The sequence below is a fragment of the Megalops cyprinoides genome, chromosome 20, assembly GCF_013368585.1.
Source record: "Megalops cyprinoides isolate fMegCyp1 chromosome 20, fMegCyp1.pri, whole genome shotgun sequence".
NCBI lineage: Eukaryota > Metazoa > Chordata > Actinopteri > Elopiformes > Megalopidae > Megalops > Megalops cyprinoides.
The window spans coordinates 5537242-5557604 of NC_050602.1; the positions used below are offsets into that span (position 1 = coordinate 5537242).

General features: G+C 46.4%; 1 protein-coding gene across 1 annotated transcript in view; it reads right to left on the minus strand.

Moving 5' to 3' along the window:
* Window positions 1–817: 817 nt before the first annotated feature.
* The window catches only part of atr (ATR serine/threonine kinase), a 31510-nt gene continuing 11964 nt past the window's right edge, over window positions 818–20363 (minus strand). Inside the window, exons 17-47 of the mRNA XM_036553987.1 lie at window positions 19864–19959; window positions 19652–19782; window positions 19409–19552; window positions 19027–19120; window positions 18446–18571; window positions 17625–17831; window positions 16840–16953; window positions 16206–16321; window positions 15475–15589; window positions 15077–15214; window positions 14414–14621; window positions 13641–13819; window positions 12963–13127; window positions 12317–12408; window positions 11697–11788; window positions 11403–11580; window positions 10959–11147; window positions 10025–10184; window positions 9355–9534; window positions 8742–8884; window positions 8352–8449; window positions 7388–7620; window positions 6679–6813; window positions 5935–6135; window positions 5463–5606; window positions 4752–4902; window positions 3541–3697; window positions 3022–3175; window positions 2241–2392; window positions 1565–1670; window positions 818–1006 (exon numbers count right to left, since the gene is read on the minus strand). Of these exons, the coding sequence (XP_036409880.1) occupies window positions 833–1006; window positions 1565–1670; window positions 2241–2392; window positions 3022–3175; window positions 3541–3697; window positions 4752–4902; window positions 5463–5606; window positions 5935–6135; window positions 6679–6813; window positions 7388–7620; window positions 8352–8449; window positions 8742–8884; window positions 9355–9534; window positions 10025–10184; window positions 10959–11147; window positions 11403–11580; window positions 11697–11788; window positions 12317–12408; window positions 12963–13127; window positions 13641–13819; window positions 14414–14621; window positions 15077–15214; window positions 15475–15589; window positions 16206–16321; window positions 16840–16953; window positions 17625–17831; window positions 18446–18571; window positions 19027–19120; window positions 19409–19552; window positions 19652–19782; window positions 19864–19959 (4572 nt within the window). The 3' untranslated portion in view covers window positions 818–832. The remainder of the gene's footprint in view (window positions 1007–1564; window positions 1671–2240; window positions 2393–3021; window positions 3176–3540; window positions 3698–4751; window positions 4903–5462; window positions 5607–5934; window positions 6136–6678; window positions 6814–7387; window positions 7621–8351; window positions 8450–8741; window positions 8885–9354; window positions 9535–10024; window positions 10185–10958; window positions 11148–11402; window positions 11581–11696; window positions 11789–12316; window positions 12409–12962; window positions 13128–13640; window positions 13820–14413; window positions 14622–15076; window positions 15215–15474; window positions 15590–16205; window positions 16322–16839; window positions 16954–17624; window positions 17832–18445; window positions 18572–19026; window positions 19121–19408; window positions 19553–19651; window positions 19783–19863; window positions 19960–20363) is intronic.

The following is a 20363-nucleotide window of genomic DNA, read 5'->3' on the forward strand; positions in this document are numbered from 1 at the left end:
CGAAGCACAGACCGCTTAATAGGAATTACAGCATTGCAACGAAATAAAACCAATACCACGTGTAATTTATGAAGCAGAGGTTTAAATCTGTTATGCTCTGATGGATTACCACTGTATTAAAAGGAAAATTTTTAAAAATTCTAAGTTTGACCTTTCTCAAGAAGAGTAGTAAAATGCACTATACATGTGACAATCAAATGATTCAATTTTCTAATTATAACCAAAATACAATCCTAATTATGGATGGAACTGCTGCTCCATTTTATGTTGCATGCACATTAAATATTTTAGCAGGACAATGAACATGCAAGAGGAGAACTTAAGCAAACCACACCTGAGGTGATCCTGTGTCAGAATTGTCATCAGAGGCATTTAAACTTAGCAGACGACCTCTTGCAAAGTGCCACACACCCTGTGACCTCGGAGGAGTCATGATTATTGACCGCATGCGTCAGGAGTCAGGTCCTGGCAACCTGAACAAGGCCAATCGATCCAGTCATGCCACATTACCCCTGCAGGCTCTGCAGGGTCTGAGTCTTGCTACACACCATTAACTAACCATACTGCTGTGTCATCAGAGCCGTGCCCCTTTTTTGGCATGTTTTACACAGTAGATTTAACGGTGTTCAAATGTCGTGCTGCTCCATGGCCCATTTCTCGACCCATGGACTCCCAAAGACAAAACAGAAATGGAAACCTTCAACATAAGTAACTTTTAATAAACAATTTTGTACAAAATGAAGAGGCACTACAGATAAATATTCACAGTGGATCTCAGCGTGGACACATGGTACACTTTATCCATTTCTATGGGGAGTTGCAATGCCATCGGTCACAGATAGGGGCCCCAGCCCAGGTACATTTGACACAGGTTTTTATCGTCCGTGGCTTCCTGGATGAGGTAATGGACATGGCCCTCGATGGACAGGGGCAAGCCCATCACCTTGTTCCTGCTCTTTATCACCCCCTGCAGGCGCTGTTCGATATCCAGGACATGGGTCTTTGCCTGGAGAGACATGAAAACTTCAGCTGTAAAGTTACTGTGCTGTCTCTGACAAATGACTGTTTCTGAATCTAATAGATGCAGATGATATACTGTGACACTAGGTAATGCGGTATGCATTATACAAATGACATCTTTATTTAATAAAAGAGTGTACTGAGTCTAGCTTCTTCTCAAATGTGGTATGATGCTGTAGTGTTCATGCATCATAATTATATTGTATTGGTTTGGATGCTAATAATTTTCCCCTTGCTTTAGAAAATAAACAAGATACTATAAAAATACATCAAACGGGACCTCGAACATCTCCCCCTGAAGCAAGAGAGACCCAGCAATTCAGGGACCACAAACTTGGGCCAATCCTGCTCACAATGTCACCACAGTCAGATATAAGACTCCCTAAAGAGCAACCTAAAAATTCTTGCCTGCTGCCCTCCAGCATTGGATAATTACATATGGATAACATTTTCACAGATTTCATTGAGTTCCTTGCTGTAAAAACACCCTCCTGCAAAGGACAGACACTGCGAGCCGAGCATTAGGCCATGGGGAACACCACACCTTCTCGTTAAGGATCTCTCCCGACTCGTTGGCCTGTGTTTTATGGGGGCCTTTCACAGGTTTACTCCACTCCACCAGGGGGTCATGAAGGAACGTCTTCAGGACGCTGCAGGCAAGAAAAAAAAAGCAAATTCATGGTCCAGCACCGGAGAGTTATGAATCCAAAGGGACACATTACGTTCATTCTGTCAACGGAACAATAACTCAGACTGGTGATTCATCATTTATGCACTTTATTTTGGGCACGCTGCTATTTATACAGGTTGCTTTGAAAGAATACTGACACATATTTGGATTCAATCACATGATTAAAAAGCTTATGAACGAAATGTGTTAACATAGAGCCTTTCACTGATTTCACAGCAGTTTATGGTGAAGGGCGGCAGGGGGGAGGGGGTAACCCACCTCACCCACAGCCACTATTATCCCTTACCTGGGTAATGTATAATGGCCATTTTGTGCTGGAATGTGGACCACACATCAGTTTAGGTGGGGAGGTGGGGATTTATTTCACCCATTAAACGGAGGTGATTAGGTGGCCTTCTGAGAATCAGAGCTGGAATTTGGCCAGCCTGGCCGGAGTCCCCTACTCTTTACAGTAAGCACCACGGGATCTTTTACGACCGCAGAGAAACGGGACCGTGGTCGAATCGCCTCGACTGGAGGGAGTCTTTACCTCATGAGCGGTTCCCTCTGGTCCCTCATGAGGCGGAGGGTGACCTCGCAGGCCTGCCGGAAGAGCCCCTCTGTGCCCATGGGCCCCATGGCGTGCACCATGTTGTGGGTCAGACGAAACGGGACCACCTCTGGGACCTCGAACGTCTCCCCCTGAAGCAAGGGAGACCCAGAATTCAGGGACCACAAACTTGGGCCAATCCTGCTCACAATGTCACCACAGTCAGATATAAGACTCCCTAAAGAGGTTTGTTAGAAAGCATCCAGGATAGCTCTGTGAAAGAAAAAGACTCAAGAAATGGGGATGGATGCTCCAAATATCTATCACACACCCCTGTGATTAGCAATAATCCACCCAGCAGCATGTGCTTGGTTACAACCTGCTAAACCCTTTCCCAGGCTTACACTTCAGATGTGTGCTGTCTTTTTATAGAGAACCTGAATGCTAAGTTCAAAAGACGTGCCAGTAAAAATGATGCGCCAAACATTAGTGGTCTGGCACAGAATCCCCCTGTGTGCCCTTTCGGGTTTTTAATGAGTCCAATCTTACTTGATCTGACAAACCTCACAAAGGGAATGTCAGAGAGTTTCAGAGAGCACATTTCATAAACTCAATGCACCCCACTTTAATTTCCTGCCACGACATATTGAGGGTAATGTTAACCATGCACCTGATTATTATTAAAGGATAAAAGAAATTCTAGAAGTAAAATTTTAGGGAAAAAATGTGAATAGGTGCCTACTAGCTTGTAGACATACAGCCCTTACACACACATGCTCACCTTGTTGAAGAGGCAGTTGAAGTCAACGTGAACTGACTCTCCTGTCAAGGAGTCAAACAGGATATTCTCTCCGTGGCGATCTCCCAGGCCCAGGATGTAGCCCACCATAGACATCACAGCAGTAGAGCGGCAATAAGCAGACCTACTGTTGTACCTGAGACCAAAAACCATAGAGTTCCTGTGACAACCTTGTCAAAATCCAAAGAGCTCCTGTGACAACCTTGTCAAAATCCAAAGAGCTCCTGCGACAACCTTGTCAAAAACCAGAGTTCCTGTGAAAACTGTCAAAAGTAATCACTGAGTGACCCACATGGGATCTAACCCTGCTAGTGTAAAAGAAGTATCTGTCGTTAACCTTCAATATATCATTTAGTGAAGCAAGTTTACATGATGGAAAAAGTATTTAACTGGATGCCAAATCATATGTCCTTGTGAGGCAGATTAACAGATGCTTGGCACATCCAACCAAACACTTTCACTGGGTTTACTGCTTTACAGAGTGGCATAAACCATACATACCAGGAGGTGGGGTCGGGGAAGGTTCTGAGGAACCACTCATGGAAGACGGGAGGGTGCCGGGCACACAGGACCTCCCGGTGCAGCTTCAGCTTGTCCTGGAACGAGGCCGATTTGGGCAGAATGTACTGGCGCAAGTCCTTCCCTGCTATATATATACCTGCAGTGACAAAGGAACACACACAATTATCTTCACACCTATGGGCAGCAAAAGTTTACTGTGGCACTGTGATACTGTGGAAAGAAGGATACAGGGGAAGTGAGCACTGGGAAGTTATGTCACTGTATAACCCCACAGGACATACTGACCTGCATAAATTTGTAGTTTTCTGTATTACTGCTGCTATTTGATTCGGCATTTTGGCTGACTAAAATTTTGGCAATGAATAAATGCACATATGATAATAAAGCAATGGATTCTTACCAAATGCTCTGTGCAGTGTGCCTCCTTTGATAATATTGGACAGTAATCCTATTTTACTTGCTTATATTAGTTATCATCATCGGGTGATCTCGTACTATATAATAAATAATCTTTTTGTACACTCCATGTCCTGGACGCTGTGTTGTAGTGATCCCAGGAACTTCAATACCCTGCTATGCTGGATTCTTGTCCTATTAATCCACGTAAAAGCCATTCAATCGTACTCTTTCAAGTAATACTACATCAATGCTCTGCAAGTAAGTTAAAAATGATCAGAATCATAACGCACGATATACAATAACATTCTAAGAGCTCCAAACAATGGAACCAAACAATAACCAACAATTGTAGACTCCATCTCTGAACTCCTACTGCTCCAGTTAGCACAGGCACATTGAAAACCTTGGTTTATATGACTGTGTTTGTGTGTCTGTCTCCCTGTGTGCTGGAGAGACACAGTATTGAGGAGTACTGCTTTGTAACCAAAAGGGTGCTGGTTGTACCCTTACAAAAAAGTGCATAACCTGATGCTTCAGCCAATACCCAGATATATAAATGGACTGCATGAAAAAAAACATAAGCCTGCATGGTCACCCTGGATAATAAGCAAACATAATGCAATGTAATGTACTGTAATGTGCTGTAATGTAATCTACTGTAATATGCTGTAAAGTGCTACAATGTGCTTTGATGTACTGGAGTGCTCTCGGATGTTCTGTAATGTACTGTAATATAATGTACTATGCTGTAGTGTAATGTGCTGTAAGGTTAAGCCCCCCGCGGAGCGTACCCTTCTCCTTGTAGAGCTTGGTGAGGATGTGCCGGAGGCCCTCGGTGTTGTTCACCCACTCGATGATGCCGCACTCCTCGTTGAGTGGGATGACCGCGTATGTCCGGATGTGCAGCTCCCGCCGCCTGGACTCCGCGTCCTTCCGCAGGCACTGTGACGTGAGGACAGGCAGAGTGGTGCTGAGTTACATTTCGTGGGAGCCGCAGCTTCTCAGGTAGCTTTGGAGCCGCACCTGCGGCTATGCTATATTGCTACACACATTGCAAGACAGGCACTCGTGTGGGATTGGTCCAATTGTGATTCTCTGGGATGTGATGTGTGCAGACAAAACAAATAGCCATTTGTATTCATTCAAACTGTTATTTGTGTAAATATTATGCAAATTGTATTGTATATCCATGGTGTATACAAATCAAGCAAGTCTATGGGACCAACACCATAATGTAATTGGTATATATTTACATTATGAAATTTACTATTGTGTAAACTCTTTCAACTGTTCACTTCTCTCATAAACACAATACTGTGTTCTGTCTGCTATTTAATCGTAGTGCCTCTGATGTGTGAGAAATGGCACAACAGTAGGATTTATATCCCCAGGCTGCACTGCAGTAGGGTTCTGATCGATTGGATCTTGGGCCAAGGTCATCCCAGACAATTCCAGGCCTTCTCAGGCCATCCCTGGCAATCCTAGGCTGTCCCAGGCCGTACCTTGTTGATGAGGCAGTTGAACTCCATCAGCCTGCAGTCCTTCCTCAGGTCGTCTTTGGGTTTGCACATCATGGTGTAGAACTTCCCATCCGAACCTCTCAGGGAGATCTTCTTAGGCCTCTGGAGCGAAGGCAGGATCTCCACCTTCACAAGGAATGCAAGACTGGCTCAAACTTTCAACTTAGTAAGTAATATATTCTGACATCTGACCCATTTTCCTGCAATCACTTTCGGCTTTTGGCAGGACAGCGTAGATGATACACAGGTGTACATTATAACATACAATCTCAAAATTCCTATCAGAAAAATGTATTGATTTATGGATTGCAACTGGGAGCCTTCATGCAGAGCTCAGCATGTAAGTGGCTAGTTTTCTGCAGGAGGGTGAGAGAATGAACAGCAACAGCTCTCTAAATCACAAACGCAGCATGGCTATGCCGAGCTCCATGCAGGATCGTCTCCCCGGACTCACGGTGTCGTCGAATCCCGCCAGGTAGACCCAGTGGCCGGGGAAGGCGTCGTGGTCGGGGTTGGCCCCGCCGGTGGAGGGCAGCGTGGGGATGAGCACGGACTGCAGCGGGATGAGGATCTCGCTGAGGGTGGGCTCCTCCACCAGCCGCTTCAGCGTCTTGAAGTGAACGCTCATGCTGAGGGTGGGGCTCTTCCCGTCCACCTGGGGGCGACAAAAACACGCCCCGACACTGTTTAGAGAACAGAGCCCAAACCCAGGACTCCATGGTGATCCCCAGTGGCCCTTCAGAGTTAGAGTGAGACTCGTTGTGGTGTCCTGTTTGTGCAACCTTTCATGCTACTTCGTTAGATGCACTGTGTAAGTCGCTCTGGATAAGCGCGTCTGGTAAATGACAATAAAGTATTGTAATGTAATGTAATTTTTATAACTGGGAGGCTGCTGCTTTTGTGCAAGGGGAGCTTGTACCACTGCAGTAAATACACAGCTGTACAAAAAGGGTAACTGGGTAGGGGCGTCTGAGAACCAAATGAACAGCAAATCAGAAGGCAAAATGTTTCGGAGAGGCCCAGGCTCGGCACCCTTCACAGCCTGTACAGCAGGTTCCCGCTTTCCTCCAGCACAGACGTGCCACGTTTAACCGCGAGCTGCCTACTGAGGCCACCGCAGGCGGCCTGACCGGCTACGCTGCGCTCGGGTTCGCCTGAAGCTTTGCCGCAGCGCCGCGTTTGAGGCGGCTTTTCGCACCGGCTTGTTGCTCAGCTCCAGCAGCTTGTCCGTCAGCCTGGTGGCGTCACCGATGAACTTCCCCAGGGAGCCCTTCAGGCTGGTCGCCTTCCGCAAGATCTCCTTACACCTGTTCATCCGCACTGGGTACGAGGACTGCAAAGGAAAAACAAAAACGCATATATGGCTACAATCAAATACTGCTTTCACTCCAACCACCAATCAAAAAGCAGATATCTGACACCACCAGTGTCACTTTCTGCTTTTTTTGAGTGGCCGGGTTTCTTGTCTGAAATTAGCAGGTGGGTCAAAGTGTTGACAAATATCTTAAGTTTAAGGAATACATAATTACATAACATATAAACATATACTGCATACCTTTGAGAGAATACCACATGTGACATACACTTCCCCTTATGCAACTGTAGTCACTGTGATTGTACAGTATAGCTAATGGTACTTTTATGCACGAAAACCTTATTTTCACACAAGCAATAAACTGCATTCATGAAAGAGTACACTAGGTTTGTCCTGAACCTGATCTGAGCTATAATCTGAGCTATAAGCTAAGGAGCACCCTGCTGGATCCTTCTAACTTTAACTACTATAGCTCCTATATTTGTATGTGTGTGTGTATATGTAGAAGTACACACATATAGTAGATCTTGATTTAAAAAGGACTTCCTCTGAATGACACACTGGCCTGTAACGCTATCTGCAGGGCCCAGACCTTGGACACGGCGGTCATCATCCACATGGCCTGCTGCGGGTAGGCGAGGAAGACTTTGGCCACGATGTCGAGCAGCACGGCGAACACCTCGTCGCTGGAGTGGCAGATGCGGGAGATGAGCTGGGAGAAGGCGGTGAGGAACTGGTAGGGCGACAGGCTGCGCGTGTGCTCGCTCATCTCCGCGTTGATCTTGGCCAGGTCCTGCCGCATCTGCAGCCGGTCGGCGCGGCCCGCTGGCGGGAGGGAGAGAGAGAGAGGCGCGTGGATGCGCATGACTTACACTGCCATGAGAGGACACCTGGGTTTGCTGAGAACTGTCTCATTGTGGAACTGTACACATCCTGTCCCCGTAGTGTCGCTATACTTACTGTATGCACTTTTGTAAGTCGCTTTGGAAAAAAGCGTCTGCTAAATAAATAAATGTAAATGTAAATGTTTGTTTTCTGAAAAAGGGGCGGTGGCTTTCATGAATGTTTAACGTATACAGTGAATCTGATTGGAAGCCAAAACCAATTTTGGGCGAAAAAAAAAAAGTTATGAGGTATTTGATGATGAAGCCCATGGAAAATCTCTGGTTGCACATACAGTATAACGCAGTACAACGTACTCTTCATGTGAACAAATATTAAAAGGGTGATTTATAAATATTCTATATTTAAAACCCCCAACAATTTACCTGGGTGTTATTTTGTCATAATATATAAGTCGTATATATATTAATATTATATATATTAATGGTATTAATCAATACCATTTCAATTACGATTTAAATCATAAGTACCATTTTAATTAATTCAGCCCTAAATGACCCCATGCTGTCCTGGAAGTTCAGAACCACTGCAGAAAACACCTTGACATGCATATTTCCAGTTAAAACGTACATTTTATATGTACTCAGTGATTATTGTAAGTGGCTAACCAACAGCCTGTGGCATTCTCTTTCACTGTGAAGAGGATGTCTCACCTTTCTCCCACTCATACACCTTGGCTCCAAAGTCCAGCCACAGGGACAGCATTCGAGGCATGGCCTGGTAAATGTACTGATTTCCAAACTGCAGTGCCCTGGGACAAATGAGGTCACACTTTCATCAACAGGGAAACTCTAGATATGACCGTGGATAATTGCATACTTTGGATAATTTATACCCTGTTTATTTGCACTGTGTGCAGCTGCTGTTTAAATCCCACTGACTTTACTTTCTCTTTGTTAAGTGCATATCTCAGTTAAATGCACAGCACAGTGAACACGTCTCCAATATCAGGAGTAAAGTCTACGGTGATGACTTTATGATGTTTACTATAGTGTGTTGCTCCTTTGGCTACGACACCTGATCAATGAACAGCTTTCGCTTACTTTCCAAAGTAGGTGACGATGTAGCGGATCATGTTTCCCTGTTTTTCCAGCTTGTTGTCCGTCACCATGGGCATCACTTTATCGTAGTATTTGGCCAGATAGAAGTTCCCATCCTCCCACTCTGGCAACAGAGCAGTGACATCCTAGACCGGGAGAGGGAAAATGCTTCAGAGCGTTTCATTGGTTATTCTATCCCATCTCCAAAAATAAATAAGCTAGAGAGGAACACAATGAACCTACTGCAATGCTACAGTTACCACCGCATTTCCACTTCATGAATAAATCAGATGAAAATGTATCTCTAAACGATGGCTATTTGTGCATGAAACACTTCCAGCTTCTTTCAGCCTTATGATCACTAAGCACAAAATGCAATTCCACTAATAGCAAAGTTAACCTTCTAAGTCTTTTGTGACTACATTAAACAGAATATTACACACCCAGCCCATGAAGCTCTAAGGAACGTTTCCAGCACCTTGTTGAATCCATGCCACAAAGAATTCAGGCCGTTCTGGTGGCAAAGGGGGGGGTCCTACCCAGTATTAGAGAGGTGTACCTAATAAAGTGGTCACTGAGTGTACACACACACACACACACACAAACACAGCACTACCTTGTAGGCCTTCATGATGGCGTTGCTCTCGAAGTTGGCGGTCTCCTCCATGAAACGGCCCACCAGCAGCATGGCTCTGCCCTTGATGCGGATACTCTTGGGGTCGGTGAGAGGCTGCTCCTCAGGAAAGCACTGCTGCACCCCCTTCTGCAGGACCAGCAGCGCCTGGTGCACGTCGCCCTGGAAACCAGCACGTTCAAAGACACTTCAGGTGGGCCACATTAAACCCCAGGGAAAGCGCTTGGTTGAACCTTCTCAATCTCCATACATTTACAGTCATTAAGAGTCAATGATAATGCTTGGAAAATTCATCTCAGCACTTTCCTTGAATTGAAGTGTGTATACATTTTCTCAAACAGAGATTAGCATGACATCATAACTGTAAGGCAAACCGTTGATGATCTTTCAGCAAACAGTTTCTGGGTGCCCTTTAATGCAATTCAGCTGGAGTTCTCAAAAGATAAAACAAACCGTCAAACATTTTTATATCTGTTTACAAAACTGATGCTTTGGAGATATAATCCTTTATGACAGTAGTTTGCAAATCCACAGAATGGTTTGCACAAAAATAACCTGTAGAGTGGCAGTGAGCCATCTTGGCTCATGCTTTGAGATGAAGGATGAAGGGTGCTGAGAGAAACAGGTGAGAAGAGGAAACAAGCTGCCGCACCTTGGACCACAGCCACTTGGCCTTCTCCACGAAGAGCTCGGACAGGCGGGAGTTCTCGCCGTTCAGCAGGGCGTTGAAGGCCGTCTGGTGGTGGCCGGCCTTCCTGGACACCCGGGCGCTCTGCAGCCAGCACTCGCCCACCAGCTCCTCGTAAGCCTGCCTGTACCACACATACACACACTCATCATATTCACAATCATTACATCCACACATCACATTCACAATCATTATATTCACAATCATTACATCCACACACTCATCACATTCACAGTCATTACATCCACACACTCATCAGATTTACAATCATTACATTCTCTCACTCATCACATCCACAAACATTACATTCACTCACTCATCACATGCAGTCACTCATCACAGCCACACACTCACAACAGTTATATAATCATTATATTCACTCACTCGTCACATCTACAACCATTACATTCACATACTCATCCCATCCCTTCACTCATCACATCCTCATACCCTCGAATCCATCAGACACCACAACCATTACTCTCTAGAGCTAGAATGAGACAATCCTCCATGGATTCAACTGAATAGCGCTTGTCAAAGGGAGCCAAGCAGCATGGTGTATGAGTAAGCAGCACAGCAGCAGGATGTGTAAGCTTGCTGGCTCAATTCCCTGGAGGAATACTGCTGTTGTACCCTTGAGCAAGGTACTTAACCCAAACTGCTTCACTAAATATCCTACTGGCTTAAATGGATGGCATGCAAGTCTCTCTGGATGAGAGCATCTGCTAAGCAAACAGTGCAATGTAATAACTGAACACTTTCTGTTTCACACAGAGCCATTCTAAATGTCACAAAACGCAATCCAACACGAATCTTAAAGAGCGGTTCTAAATGTAAGAGTCCCAGAGCGGACAAGGCTGAGTGCAGCTACCAGGTGGGTGGCAGGGGGCTCCCTTACCCCTTACTGAGGCTGAGGATGGCCCTGCGCAGGGCGAGGAGGGGCTCCTTGGCCCGGAATGAGTTCTGGGTCATCTCCAACCGGGCCTGCCAGTTGAGGGTCTGCTCCCGGTCCCGTGAGACCGCCTCCTTCTGCCACTGCTTCTGCAGGTCGGTGAAGGCGTGCTCCAGCTCACTCAGCATGTGCAGCCTGGTTGCCATGGAGACAGTCAATCAAATCTCTGACACGGTATCGTGCGGTGCCACGAGCTCTTTAGAAACCAGGGCTCTCAACAGACTGGGGTCACAGTAAGGAGGGAGACACAGGTGGGCCTGTTCCTACCGTCCAATGTCACATGCCTATTAGCTGGTGAGCAGGCTGCAACAGTATCACCCTGAATTTTATGTCCTAAGTGAGGCCCTGCTGTAATCTGCTACCCCGTAGCTGGTGCCAGAGTTGCCATACCTTACGATGTACTCGTATCCCCTCTGATACGTCCCACACTCAAAGCTGGCGGCCGACAATGGAACCACCTGCTCCTTGCGGACAATCTTCAGCTTCTCGTAGAAGGTCTCCGTGTCTCGCTTCTTGGCAGCCAGCAGCATCTGGCCAAGGCGCACACTCCATGTGCTGGACTTCTGGTCTGAGATGAACGAAGAAAAAAAAATCAGACACGAAACACTGTGATTTCTCTCAAAACACTGCGAGTTATAAACATCTCAAATGGCTGTTGGTGCCAACTTCCAAAATGCCTCTCACCTGAAGCTAAATAGTCTTCCAGAAGGTCCCACTGGGTTAGCTTCCAGGCGGCTTCGACCCTGTACGTGTTCAGGTCTGACTTCCACCGTGGCCTTTTGTTTAAAAGGACAAAGGAGCCACATTAGTAATCAGAGCAAGGCTTTACAGTGAAATGGCAAAAGAGGAATCAGTATGTAGGACAGTGTTTTACAGCCCTGGTCCTAGGGGGATCCGTAGCGTATGCCGGTTTCATTCCAATTAAGCTCTGTATGCACTGATGCTGATTAAGCTGTTCATTGAAAACAGATCTGACTTTTACATCAATTGACAACTATCTGCCACAAATCTTTTGTGAACCCCCCCCTTTTCCTCATTTCTGCCCCTTACATAGTATAGAGTTGTAGACTGATATTCAAAACAATAAAATCTTTTTAAAAATAATAAACATTAATTGTTGATTGTGGATTCTTAAAACAAGGGCAACGTGTAATGATCTGAGGAACACCCTTACAGTTATCTTTCTGTTATCACAAACACACCTCCGAAAGAGTCCCCAGAAGCGGGCTAGCAAAAGGGCTAATACGGCTCTGTTCGTAAATTTAAACCACTGGTCCCATACTACAACACTGCAGGGGTCTCACCTGTTGGCCAGCACTCCGTTGACCTGGGTAATGGCAGTGGAGAGCTGTCCCAGTCCAAGCATGGACTTCATGACCCCGTGATAGTGAGCGATCTGTGCAAAAAAGAGCAAGGCAATGAAGCCCGAGAGTCATTTGCACTGGTTAATGTGATCAGTCACCCAGACAGGATAAATTTGGGCTGGGACATATCTGCAAGCAATGATCTGAACGATCAATGATCTCAATGGCCAGACTCCTGATCCTTTCTGCTCTGGGGCTACATTGGTTCACTGAATGAAAGAGCCCCTACTATTCATGTCATATACACAGAACACAAAGCTAACTTGCTCTATGTTCGAAAGGTTTTTACGCCCCTTTCGACAAAAATTAGAGGCATCCTCTCTTGCCGTTTTTAGGAACAAATTAAAATGTCCACTACGTTTTGTTGACTCTTATTCATCCTTTGAAATGGCATTTTAAGTTTACTTTTAATTTTAGTTTGTTCCTCATTGTTTTCTGAGCTGTAAAGCACTTTGGGCTGCAAACTTTGCATGAAAGGTGTTTGCTGTATAAAGATTAAGAGCGTGAACAGAAACAGCAGAAAGACAGCACCGGCAGGGCAGTAGCTGGCTGCGGGAATGCAGGGGCCCACCAGGGGGCGCCGTACCTGGTCGGACTCCAGCTGGATGGCGCGGTCGTAGCAGGCGGTGGCGTCGCGGAGCAGGCCGATGCTCTCGTGCTCCAGGATCTGCTCCCGGAGCGACGGCTCCTCCTTCCGCAGAGCGTTCACCCCCCTCACCCCGTCCGGCTCGTGCATGGCCACGTACAGCGTCTACGGGGGCCAATCACAGCACAGGGCTGGCGTCAGAGACAAGCCACCGGGCGCAAGAAAACTTTGCTCTCTTTCGCAAGGGCGATTTGTGGTTTTGTAATTTGTTTGTTTGCACAAGAAATAATTAAATGTATGAGCTAGGAAACAGATATACTGTACATGGAAGGGACAGTACAAGAGAGATATGAAGCCCAAAAGGGGCTTGTACAAGCACCTTCCCTTTAAATTATAATGTACATATCATTTTACATGGTCAATTATAGCTTCAATAAGAAAGACATTGCCTGCCGCTTTTCTGTGAAAAACAAGCCATTTACAGAATTGTTCTGCACGCATATCCAATACCATATCATTTTCGTGAGGTTTTCAGGTAAAAAGATGTTACGTACTTGAAAACAACATAAGAAAAGTGTTTGGTTGGATGTGCCAGGCACACAGCAAGTAAATTAGTAAGCTTTCCCTTGGTTTCATTGTCCCTCGAGAACAACGTCGGTGCTGTTTAGCACACTGCACCTGCAGGAAGCTGAGGTGGTCGTGGATGTTCTGCTTCTTCTCGATGATGAAGGACTCGAAGTGCCTGACGGCGCGCGTGTAGGCTTTGGAGCGGAAAGAGGCCTTGGCCAGGACGTCCTGGGGGATGCTGCTAAGGAAGGACGTCACCCTCAGGTACTCGCTGTCCTCAGCCGGCGGGTCTAGAACACACACAGCGGCCAGAAGGTTGGCGCGATGCTAGGCAAACTCCGGACTACTGGCAGAATGACAAGGCTGGCTGAGCTGAATGCTCTGCTCTGATCATCACGCTGCTTATGTTCTCATGTCCTCTCCTATCCACTGAAGAGACAGCCAGGCAGGGCTGCAAGGGGACAGGGGGACGGGCTCAAAAAATGTGCTATTATGACTATTATTACTATTATTTTATTACTATGCTATTATGATTAAGGTTTTAATCCTAACCTTTCAGATCAATTTTCCTAGAGCAAATTAATTAGTATTTGGAAATGAATCTCAGGCAAAACCATTGGACATACTAAGCACACATCAACCAATATCCTTTACTGATTGATATGTCCAATGAAACACTATCTTTAGCATTTCATTTTTGAACCTAAGTATCCTTGAGAGCCCTTTAAATATCAGGAGCCAATTCAGAACTGTAACAACACCACACTGACCCAACTGCATGCAAAATGTCTGCAGAATAAGCAGCTGGGTTGAATAAGGTGTAATATGAAACCGTCCTGTGGTCAGTCATTGCAGTGTCACAATCGGGGGTGGGGCTTGCTCACTGTTGTTGGGGTTGTGGTCTCTGGAGGACCGGCTCCCGACCCTGGCGGCGTTCAGGGCCTGCAGCTTGTGGCGGGACCACTGGGTCAGGTGGTCCAGCATGGAGAAGACTGTCTGGGTGCTGAGCTGGCTGAGACTGCACGCGTTCTCCCGCAGACGGGCTGCGCGGGAGTCGTCCTCCTGCAGCACCGCCATGATCTCCTCGTTCACCTGCAGGGGGCGACAGGGGACAGACCTCTGAGCGTCAGGCGTTGTTCCAGCTGTCGGCTGAGCTCAGGCTGAATCCAAGCATCAGGAATCTAAAGTTCTTCTCTGAAAACCCTGAACCCAGGGTAAGCGCTTGCTTGGACATAGCAAATGTTTAGAAATATGCCTTGTTGGCATTCTTGGCACATCCAAGTAAACATTTCTTAGCTTCACTTTGAAAATAGTTACTACACTGTGCCCAGGAACATTAAAAGTAACAAGCACCCACACATATTAAAATGTAAAGTGAAAGCACTATGGTGAAAAAGCTACACTTCAACTTTAACCAATATCCTGGGTATATCTCTCTACATAACGAACTTTTATATTGTTCAAATTGTACGTTTATGTAAAATGGAATATCTACTATCTCCTGATGCAGTGTAAAAATGAAGGAGTAGCACACGTTGGAGTCATACCTCCTGCTGGTCTTCCTGCGAACACCCCAGGAGCACGTACACCAGGATGTGAGGCAGCAGATATATGGTCACTTTGTAGTCGTGCTTTATTATGAAACTGCAGCAGTTGAACACCTTGCTGGCGAGCGGATGCCTGACCTGTAATGCAAACAACAGGTGTGTGCTGAAAGCCAGTGTTACGCTCTACATGGCAAGAATAATAGAGTTCAATATGCAACAGCAAAACGGCTCTCGCTCTCCCTTCTGCCATTTAGTGCCTCTAGTGGTGGAATGATGTTACAGCATACTGTGGATGCTTGACTCAGTAAGTCAACCAAGGAAGGAGGGGCTCTGCCATTTCAAGAGCTGCTTCTTCCAGTTTCAGCCAATAAAAAATGCACTTTGGTATTAAGACTCACTTTGCTTATCAGATAGCCCGCCCATGTCGCTGACCAATCGGCAAACTTGCGGCTGCTCAGGTAGATGGGCTTCCTCAGCTTGGACCAGTTCACCACCTTCTGAGAGCTCTTGTACCTGATTTGTCAGGGCAAACACATCTCAAACAGCTCCTCCACAAGAAAAAAAACAGGTGGGCGTGGTACAACAGATCTATTACCTTTTAAAGGGCCATATCCTACTGTAGGGAAACAGTTAAAATACATTGCTAATAACTATGACAAATTTCAAAAAATAAAGTTTTGGTTTCTTGTATATGCCTCATTATGACACATTTCATGCTGTTATCTACAGGGACAAACAGGCCTATTGTCTATTAATATACCAGGATATTTACTGAAACCAATTGGGGGTGAAGCACCTTGCCCTAGGGTACAGTGACAGTGGGGACAGATCCCGCAACCTTTACATTACAAGCTCGTCCCCTTAACCACTATGGCATACTGCTGCCCGGGCAATGTAGTTAACAGGAAAATGTAACATCAACAAAAAAACTGAACAATTAAAGCATTCAAATTACTTTTCCCATTGTACATTCCCTATTTAAGAAATATTTAAAGCTATGCTGAATAAATGGGTAGCAAACAACTCTTTTAATACCCTCACACTTATGCCCTGACTATAAATACGGACTGATTCATCACGTGTGTGGGAATGATTCCCTGTTGTTCTCTGCTATCCTGGTTGTGCAGACCTGCTGTGGAGATGGGGCTCCAGGATCTCCTGGACCTGCTCTGGGAAGCGCCTCCACAGCCGGCGGCCCGCGGAGTCGCTCCGGCCCTCGTGGCACTCGAATATCGCCAGCAGCTCCTGGAACAACACACCGTCAGTGGGGGTACAGAGAGAGAGGCACGGGGGCAGACTCAGGGATGCTCCTGAATGGCCACCAGCACAGAGCAGTGCCATTCATTATCCTGAGCCTGCTTGTCATTAATATTCCTCATTAACCAGCTTTCCAGTTTCAGAAAGATGTGCTCATTAGCCGATTCCTTTTCAGATACTACCTTCAAATATGGCTCTTGTTTTTCTTGTTTAATCAAATTCATTATCAGAAGTATTTAATGTTTTCTGATCTACTTGCTCTGATCTAAATGACATATTATTCATATTAAAGTGCATATATCTAAGCGTACACCATTCAGTATAATTAAGTATAAAAAGATAGCGAACTTCAAGTGATCCTTACTGAAACCGAGTAGCTCATTAAAAATGAAAGGCAGACTGAGGACTTTTTATTAGTTTAAAGGTTTTCATGTCTCCCCTTTTTCTCGCTCACTGCTCGCTGCTGGAAGAAGACAGCCCGCCGGCTCCCAGCATTCCACCCGCACCTGCATGGCGTAGGCCGCGGAGTCCTGCGCTCTCACGTCGTCAGCGTAGGCCAGGAAAGCCCTGGTCAGCTCCGTCAGCAGCTCATAGGCGAAGTTGGCGTCCTCCACCCCGCTCTGATTGGCACAACAGATGGCCAGTCTCACTCAGTTTCCTTCAGTTCAATCCCGCCCTCCCACAAACAACAGTGTGCGATGACTGAACCCGCCGAGTGTATAAAGTTTCACAACAAATAAAGAGGTGGAAAATAGACAATGACAGGCACATTTCATGGAAATAATCCAGGTCCCTGAGATAGTACATATAACATATGAGGATATGCATATGCAAGAACATGAGGTATCATGGAGGGCCCTGCATCACTGGTGTCCAATGTCTGGCCCAGATCAAGTCATTAAGATCAAGTCATTAAACTGGAAAAAAAAGGCTTGAGACCTGTGTGTCTTCATTGGCTACCATTACACACACAAAGGACACAATAACCCCCCTCATGTCAGTGTTGTGAAAGTTCTTAAAAATAAAGAGTGTAAAATTGTGGTTTTCTACAAACACTACTGTTAATTAACACAATCAGATACTCAAGTTTGATACATTTTTTGATAAAATCATAACAGATGAAGGTTGCCCATGTACTGCTGCGGTGTACATTGACAAGCACACAGACACAAATTGCGCAATTAACTAACTGAACCAGTTAGTGCAAGGTCATCGGCAGAAAACGAAACCCCCATCCCCCCAGCCTTGGGCGAATGCGGTCCGACACCCCCTGCCCGTCCCGCTGCATTACCACGAAGGTGGCGGCGCCGCCCTGGGTGTCGGCGGTGGAGAGGTCGAGCCGGCCGGGGTCGATGGCGCCCAGCTCGCCGAGGCACTCCCCGCAGAGCAGCCGCGCCTCCGGGTGGATGTCCTGGCACCCCCGCAGCAGCACCGTCACCAGCTGCGAGATCACCGGCTCCACCATCTCACTGTCCAGCACGTACTTCAGCAGCTTGTCCTGGGGGGGGAGACATGGCCGGCGGTGCGCTGTCACTCAGAGTCTCACTTTCCCACTTCTATACTCTATATTGTCCCACTTGTTTCATCTTATAACAGCAATGCAGGGGAGGAGAATGCGTGAAGACTACGCCAGCCTGCTACTAAATAACCCATCTGAGATCTACAGGTGACAGCACAAAGGAAATAAATACCTGTCTTAAAGGACACCTCAACCAGCTCTCTGAATGTATGTGTAATCCATTTTACAATTATCATTTAAGGTGGATTATGAATTATTTATTGATTTTTTTTTCAGGAATACACAGTGTATCCGAAGGAAACATTTACTGGAATGCAAAAAGACCACGCACCAATTAAGCGGCCTTTCAAGGGCCTTCCTTTAACACGTATAGCTAATGTTTGTAATATTATTTCTTCTGCAGCTATTGCTGACTTTAACTTTGTTTCAACTGAATTTCTGGAAAAACATTTCCACAAACATTTGTGTACATAGAGGGTCACAAGCACCATAATTTTGGAGCGCTCGTTATGTTCAACCACACGCTTCCTGAGTTTAATTTTCTCGTGAAGATACCCAAGCTGGCTCCCAACAACACACGGATGGCTCCGGACCTGGTGCTTGTACATGGTCTCCTTCAGGCTGGTGAGGGCGTGGAGTCGGACGTCCAGGTTCTCGTGCTGGATGGCCCTCATGGAGAGCTGCAGAGCTGCCTGCAGGTCCGTGCTTTTGGAAGTTTGCTGCAGAGTCAAAAACATCACAGTCACCATCACAGGGTAGCACCTCACAGCTCCGAAACCACTTCATATTCAGCGCTGTGATTACTCGGATCTAGGGGACGATCTCGTAACTCACATGTTCAGACTGCTTTCCTACCAATTCTTTCGCCAAATTTGACATTATTCCCCATTTATCCTGAGCTGCTCTTACCGAGGTCAATTCCATTTCTATTTGGTCAATTCAGGAAATTAATTTAAATTCAGTTCATTAACTGAGAAGTTTTGAAAGAAAATGATGCACGGTTTTCAATTCACAAACTGAATTTCAGTCCATTCTCTGAATTAACTGAAATGACATACAACTGAGCTCAATTTTAGCTGTTTACGGGCTGGAGCTGCTGAGGTAAAGTACCACTACTCCACATACAGCTTCAGGTACTCTGCCGGCACTGCGGATCGCATGAATCCCAACTGACCTTCCTGTAGTCCTGCAGGACCTTGTGGATCTCCTTCAGCTCCGGGTGATCGGGCAGGAAGTAGATCTCATGGAGGAAGTCCTGCACTTCATCTCTGGAGAAGAGGATGACACAAACAGCTGTCCTTAGGAACTGCATTCGAATTGCGCCTTTCACAGACATCACAACCCTTGATGAAGATACCTCCTCTCAGGTACCAGCGACGCGTAGCCCCCACCCTAGTGTGGGATGGCAGCCATTATGCAATTTTGTGACAGAACTCTCAGCACGCACCAGTTGAAGCAGAGAGGGGAGTATTCTGTGAGCCAGGTAAAGTGGGGGTGAGCAGCCATCACTGGGAATGAGACGCAGGGACCTGGGGGGAGCTGAGACCGCCACTCACCTGTTCTCCACGATCAGGTGGTACATGACAGCGGCCGTCTCCATGGGCTGGATGGGGATGAGGGGCAGCAGAGCCACCATCACGTGACTGAGGAGGGGTCCCAGGTAGGAGGGGTCCAGGGAGCGCACAAAGCAGTCCCAGGTCCTGAGTGGAAAAGGACAGAGAGTTAGAGAAAATGACAAGAAAAAAACGCAGTCATGGCTGACCGCAGGCCTCGAGCATCCACCCATGGCTACCACTCACTGGCAGCAGAGCTCAGGGTAATCATCCTTGTATCTCAGGCCGGTCCTGAGCGTGGTCATCATCTTCACCCTCACTGCGCTGATGTGCTTCGGCCCCATCAGCTTCATCAGGGCCACCAGGCTGCTCAGCGCCTGGAAGGGGAAGGGGGTTGGTAACAGTTAGACACACAAACCGCCACTTTGCCCCGAGATCCCAGAATGCACTGCGCTCACCATCTTCTTCTTGTCCTTCTCCCCGACGCTAGAGCTGAGCAGCTGCATGTTGAAGAAGGCCAGGATCCCCAGCAGCTTGGGCTGAAGGTAGTCTGCCTGCAAGAACAAAAAATGTGTGTGTGAAAAACAAACGCAGGGAAAGCACTTCGCTGGATAGAACCTGTAATTTACATCAGCTCTGTAAACCCTGTGGGCTTGGAGTGTGCTTCATATGATCATCAAAACACTTTTGCATACTTCTGAACTTTGTTCTGTAAACTTTACACTATGCTCAATTTGGATCTATACTCTAGTCAGATATACACTTTAACTGATCACCATAGGGGAAGGAAGTCATGATTTTTTGCGGGCAACAGCTGTTGGTGACCTTTCGTAACACTAAAATCGCACTTTGCCCACAGTTCAATTCCTCTGATGATTTCCCACTGGAAGCAGTACGCTGACACCCAGTTCCTAAGAGAACATACCACGCACTGAGAATAATATTATACAAGCCCAGA